The sequence below is a fragment of the Scardinius erythrophthalmus genome (assembly GCF_964197995.2).
Source record: "Scardinius erythrophthalmus genome assembly, chromosome: 23".
Classification (NCBI taxonomy): Eukaryota; Metazoa; Chordata; class Actinopteri; order Cypriniformes; family Leuciscidae; genus Scardinius; species Scardinius erythrophthalmus.
The window spans coordinates 26,943,239-26,950,156 of NC_138243.1; the positions used below are offsets into that span (position 1 = coordinate 26,943,239).

Genomic DNA, 6,918 nt, shown 5'->3' on the forward strand with positions numbered 1-6,918 from the left:
ATAACTTTTCTATTTTAATATAGTTTCAAATTTAATTTATTCCAGTGATCAAAGCTGAATTTTCAGCATCATTACTCCAGTCTTCAGTGTCACATGATCCTTCAGAAATCATTCTAACATTTCTGATTATTATGAATGTTGAAAACAGTTGTGCAGCTTAATATATTATGTGTATATATTACGAAATAAATACAAAATATTACATAAAAAAAAAACATTTTACAGAATAAACATTAAAAAACAGTTTTAGTTACTTAATATTTTTCTATTATATTAAAGATAAAATAATATTAATGAAAATCAAAGATAAATATTATTATCTCTTCCATCAAAGGCCGAACTAAAGAAAATCAAACAACTATGTTCTGGTAAGCATGATTTACACAAACCACCCCAAAAGGTGCGTAAAACTTGAGCATATCAAAAAAAAAAAAAAAAAAAAACACGAGGCAAATGTAATCATCTCCATAAGTGATGGTGTGACTGACAGCTGGGGTTAGATATACGGGTTGAATCCACGGTTGAACTCTTCACTGAGACGGGCATAAAGGACTGAAGAATCGGTCTGTTCTGCTCAATGCGCAGCTTTGTGACAGCGTCTGATTCAGCCCAGCCCCTCCAATTCAGCGCTTTTGTCACGCAGGCACATTGAGAGAGAGGACAATGAGCAGGCCCAGCCGTAGAGCCGCAGCCGGGCCCTCTGGGGTGGCCCCTCTCCTCTCATGAGGGCCGGCTTGACATTTCTATTCAACACCTAGAGCGGCAGGGCAAGGGGGAAAACGCTGCGATTCAGCACTTGTGCCCCCTGTCCCAAACACGTCGGCCTATTGTGTGGCGGGCATGGGACCGCCGGCCCTCGTTGGGGTGATTTTGATTTGATTGCAGCCATCGGATTAAAGGGACAGTTCACCTAAAAATTCTGTTTTATTATTTACTCGCCCCCTAATTCATACCCGTATGCTCTTATTTTATCTATGGAAGACAAATGTAGAGATTTCTAACACACACACACACACACACATTTCATAGATGTGATGGTTTTTATACTGTACTGTATCTTCTATCCCCTTACACTAACCCTACCCATCAAACAAAACTTTCTGCATTTTTACATTTTTAAAAAACTTAATTTTTTATAAAGTTTAAAAAATTATTTTTATACCAGTTTTGCAAAGGATGTCCTAAAGGGAGGTTTTTGGAGATTTTGTCAGGTTTTGGTCACTTCTGGGTACAAATTTGTCCCCAAAATATAGTTAAGTAGGCACACACACACACACACAAAGAAAGTGATCACTAAAGCACCATAAAAGTGGTCCATATGACTTTCGCAATATAAGTTTTCCAAAGCAGGTTTATTATAATTAACTAAAATAAAATATAAAACATTTATATTACTTTATATAAAATAAATGATAATTGAAAGTAAATACAATTTTACAAATATTAAACTTCATTTCAACTAGTTGCAAAGGAAACATTTCTCATTTTCATAGTTGTACTTGATGTACTAAAAAAACTAAAACTGAAATAAAAATTAATAAAAACTAATAAATAATCAAATTATAAATATAATAAGCAATAAAAATGATAAAATTATTAAACCTTTAACTAAATTGAAAATAGAATATATATATATATAGATAGTGAGAATCATAATGTAAATTAATAATCCTGATTAAAAACTGATAAACTCTACAACGAAGCTTGCGACTAGCCCACATTCTTATACACAATTCAAAAATGCCATTTTGGTGTCGTCATTTTTAATACATCACACGAGTCATCTGAACTACTTTTTGGGGTTTCTTGTCCTTTTCTTTAAAGTGTCTTTGTATCGTAAAAGCCATTTAGTGATTCTTCCAAAATGATCCCTTTGTCTTTTACAGAATTACATTCCATAATGTGGGTTTGGAACGACACAAAGGGGAGTAAATAATGACAGAGGTGCCATCATTTGTGAACTATTCCTTTTTAAAGAATAGTTATATTGTTGTCATATTACCTGTTTGGAGACTTTGGCCTCCTCTTCGATGTACTTCTGTTCTGGTGGAGCGAACGTCCGCAAACTGGCTTTCACCTTGAAGCGAAACGAAGCACGTATGATTTGTTTTAATTAGTGCCGGAGTTCTCTATGCATCAATAATTATTGCATATTCGACAGTGTGAAAAAAGAAACAAAAGACACAACATCCAGCGCACACTTACGGCGTTGAAGATGACGTCTGCTTCGAGAAAGATGACCCCTTTTGTTGGCCCTGTCAGCTCCTTGTTTTTTAAGACGTAGGCCTTCTGTTCGCTGTTGCGGATCTGTGTGAAGAAGACGTGACAGCCTGCTGTCTGGCAGAGCCCCAGCGGACCCCCCTCCTCGACTGACCCCTGATCTCCCAGCGGCAGCATCAAACAGCCAGCCGCACATTCCCTCCCCCCCCCACCTCCTCCTTCCAGCGTTTCCAACTCTGACAAGTACCTGCTCATTACCAGCATCCCTCTGTCATCGAGACATTACCCAGGCACCGGGAGGCCCAGCTGTGTGCGCTTTTAAAGACGCGCCACCATCAATCTCGCCTTCCGCCGAGGCTATTTGTTTCAAACGCGACTATAAAAGCGCCTTTAAAAACACACGTGGATCTAAGAATTTGGAGAAGCTTGAATGGGGCGAACTTACGTTTAATAAAGGGATGGCCACTTTGCCCAGGAAATCTGCACTGCGATCTCTGTCCTCGTCGTACACCGTGATCTCCAGCACCGAGTGGATGTCTTTCACATTGCTGCGGGGTTAAAAAGAGAGAGCTTTTTGTTATCAAACACCAAACAAAATACCTTGAAATATTTCTATTCACCAAAAAAATTTAATTCTGTCATTAATTACTCACCCTTTCGTTCGTGAGAGCTTCCTGTCTCTCCGTTGACGGCTACGCAACTACCGCTTTGACGCTTCAAAAAGTTCAGATCGTTAAACTAATCCATGTGAATTGAGACTCGATCGCTTTATATGACGAACAGATTGAATTTGGTCCTGCGTAACATGAGAATGAACCTCATTGGTTCTCGCACGTCAAGCGAACATGCTTGAGCTTCTGTTTACCACGACTGATGTGTGAGTCGATGAATGTTTATATGTGAATAAAAGCATAAATTCAGTCCGTTCATCATATAAAGCGATCGAGTCTCTTCAGAAAATTTGGACTAAACCAGTCAATTCATATGGATTGGTTTAACGTTTAACTTTTTGAAAGGGTCAGTTGCGTAGCGGTCAATGGATGGGACAGAAATCTCAGTAACACTTTGGTTGTACAATAAGGTTCATTAGTTAACATGAACTAATAATGAAATGCACTTATACAGCATTTATTAATCTTTGTTCATGTTAATTTCAACATTTACTAATATTTGATTCAAATCTTGTTAATGCACTGTGAACTAACATGAACAAACAATGAGCAGCTTTATTTTTATTAACTAACATTAACAAAGATGAACAAATACAGTAACAAATGTATTGCTCATGGTTAGTTCATGTTAGTTAATGCATTAACTAATGAAACCTTATTGTAAATTCTTACCGAAATCTCTCAGATTTCATCAAAAAGATCTTCATTTGTGTAATGAAGACGAACGAAAGTCTTATAGTTTTGGAATATCATGAGGGCGAGTAACTAATGACAGAGTTTTCATTTTTTGGCCTTCCCTTTAACACGTTCCTGCATGAACCTTGAATAAAATGTTTTTTATTAAAGCAGTTTAAAAGTTTGTTTTGATCATTTTGTGAAAATGATCAAAAATGCTGGCTGGAAGCTTTAAAAACATAAAATAAACACTGGCGGGGAAAGAGTTAATATTGACTACAATATTGCATTTATAACTATACTAAAGTCAACATGAAACACATCAACGCATTCCAATGGCATAATTTGACGTATTTCTGAGGGAAAGTGTTTGTAATTATTCATGGCAGTGCTTGACTTAAGGATTTGATTGGATGATGAATAATATCTTACATCATGAGGCTGTTTAAAAAAAATAAAGGTGTGCTATAACTTATATTAAGTGATCGACTTTCAACTGGTTTTTAAAAGGCAGTCAATAAAATAGTCAATAAAAATACATAGACTTGCATTAAATAATCAATCTTATCTCAGTATACAGACTTTCTTTTTTGTCACAGCATTGTATTGATTCCTCCGTTCCAGCATTTTTATTTATGTGTGCTTTAATATAATTTACTAACGTTTGATTGATAGATGACCTAGAAGAATTAATTTACGATACCGAACAAAAGTGAATGAAACAAGGATTATGACATGACATAATGTTATGTTTATCATGTTGAGAGATAATTGGTGATACTCTCATTAAATCACTAAAACCAAGTCATATCTATGGGCCAAAATATCATAAACATCCTTTGACTCACTGGGCTGGTAAGAAACCACCTAGAACCAGCCCAAAACATTCTGCAACAACAACTAAGCTTAGCATCTTAGAGTCATGATGATGTCTATTGCACCATTCAGATTTTCTGCAGAAAATGTAAACATTTGGTAACACTTTATTTCTATGGTCCACTTTAGACATTCTACTGACTCAGTATCTTTGCAACTACGTGTAAACTTCTACCAAGTAGTAATTCAACTAACCCTAACCTAATAGTCTACTAATGAGAGTTAGTTGACATGTAGTTGCAAAGTTACTTATAGATAGTAGAGTGTCTAAAGTGGACCATTGAAATAAAGTGTAACCATACATTTTTTTGATACCCGTGGTTATGCAAGCTTTTTGAAAGTCATTACATTATAGCCATTTTCTCCCCTCATGATAAAGTAAATGGGATACATTTTCATGTATTATTATGTGAATGTATTATACTGCATTTTCATGTAATATATTACACAATCAAGGCAAATTGCAGCTGACTGTTGGTTTTGCACATGCAATCCACTCTGCATGTTTGACTCCAGGTGTCAGAACAACTTCATCAGCTGCGAATATTTTAATTCGTCCTCTGTTGGAAGCAGATGCGTAATGAACTCACAAGGTGAAGACTTTATTCCACTCGGGGTTCAGTGTCTTGTAGACCGTGTGTGTCTGCAGACGGTCGTTACACAACTCGGCAATGCAGAACGGGTCGCTCTTTCCTGAAACACAATGTTGCATTCAAAAGGTTTTAGTTTAAAATTCCCAACTGAGATATGAATATGATATGCATTAAATTAAATATTGAACTCTGTAGCTATAATACATTTCTAGTTAAGTATTTTTACTTGATAGTATAATTAATGATGCATTTATTTAAAACAGCTTGAAATTGGTAGAGCATCAATGCCGTGTCTTGTGCCAAAGATGTCCGGCCAACAATGTTATAAAACCATCCCCTCTCTTTCTCCACAGTATTTTAATAAATACTAGCATTCAAAAGCTTTGGGTCCTTAAAGTCAAAAGTGATAGTAAAGACATTTGTAATGTTTTATTTGAAATAGATTACTATTACTATCATGTGACACTGAAGACTGGAGTAATGATGCTGAAAATTCAGCTTTGATCACAGGAATAAATTACTTTTTTTTGTATATTTTTGTGTGTGTGTGTGTGTGTGTGTGTGTGTGTGTGTGTGTGTGTGTGTGTGTGTGCAAAAGCTTTTTAAAGCTTTTTGTCCACCATGGTGTGGTATTAGAAGAACCGTGAAATCAGAGCCCATGAGGTGTGGGCCGCTCCTGAGAGAACAGCAAACCTAAAGAACTAGATAAACTCATGAGTAAGAAAAAAACGAAATTAAAAGACTCCTCTCTTTCAGACAGTCATCTTTCCACCTCCTGAAGAGAGAGACTGAGGCGTTGACCTCACTAAAACATTAAGAAAAATGCTTGGGAAAGAGTCTTATGGACCATCCAGTTTACAGTAGGAATGTTGGTTATTGTTCCACTGGGCACAAGTGAATACAGGAAGTGACATGTGATTTTACCTGTGACATCAGCAGCCATCAGCCCCTCGGCCCGCAGGATCTTTACCTGCACGAGTCCTACATCCTTCAGTTTAAAGAAAGACCTCAGAGAACTCTGAAAAAAAAAAAAAAAAAAAAAGAACAAAAGCACATCAGAGAGGCCCAGCACTACATTCACAGCGAGCAGTAATACATCCATATGTTTCTGACAGCTCTATTTTGGCCCTAACTTTCTCTAATCCCCTGTCAGAGTCTGCGAGCAGTTTTGTGTCCACGTCAAAGCCGCTCGGCCGTGGACATTGAGACAAAACCATCGAGCCGCCACGCCAGATTATCTGGTGGCTCTCACGAATACATCTTCATTATGCAGCTGTTATGAAAGAAGGTCAGTCTGCATTGGTGGTGAGTTTCTGTAAGCCGTTCACTGACCGGCCCTCCAGGGGACAGTGGCAGGACAAAGACAAAACCGTGAATAGAGAGGACAGACAACTCCGAGATGTCTCTCTCTCCGTCTTTGTTTCATCTGAGGTACTCCACCATCGTCCAGTTGTGAACGAGAACACGTTAATCCAGTAGTGCACTGGACTGTGGTCATCTTATGCCCCCTTCTGGTCACAGACGTGTACTACAGGGTGGATATTACCCGTTTCTGAGGACAACTTAGTCTCTCTCAGAGGAAACAGTTATCAGCAACACTTGTGCAGACCCTGATGTGGATGTCAGGAATTTAGCCGTCACACTTACATATCTCTTAACGATTTGCTGGCGTTCGTGTGGGTTGTCTAGTAGGTTGACGGACAGGTCAGAGATTGAGACGGCGACTGTGGCGGTGAGAGTCACCAGCAGGACCAGCGTCCCTTTATCCTCCTCCAGCTCAAGTTCCAGCTTATGTGTCTTCTCTCGGCTCAACTTTGACAGGTCCAGTTGACATCTAAAATTATTAAACATCATCCTCAACACATTAACTTCTTATAGGTCAA

General features: G+C 37.9%; 1 protein-coding gene across 2 annotated transcripts in view; it reads right to left on the reverse strand.

Annotated features, from left to right (window-relative positions):
- mctp1b (multiple C2 domains, transmembrane 1b) overlaps positions 1-6,918 on the reverse strand; it is a 35,263-nt gene that overhangs the window by 9,413 nt on the left and 18,932 nt on the right. For both annotated transcript variants that reach the window (XM_081354769.1, XM_081354768.1), the window contains 6 exons: positions 6,683-6,869; positions 5,960-6,053; positions 5,033-5,135; positions 2,666-2,768; positions 2,206-2,307; positions 2,003-2,077 (listed from right to left, as the gene is read on the reverse strand). In XM_081354769.1, the coding sequence (XP_081210895.1) occupies positions 2,003-2,077; positions 2,206-2,307; positions 2,666-2,768; positions 5,033-5,135; positions 5,960-6,053; positions 6,683-6,869 (664 nt within the window). The remainder of the gene's footprint in view (positions 1-2,002; positions 2,078-2,205; positions 2,308-2,665; positions 2,769-5,032; positions 5,136-5,959; positions 6,054-6,682; positions 6,870-6,918) is intronic.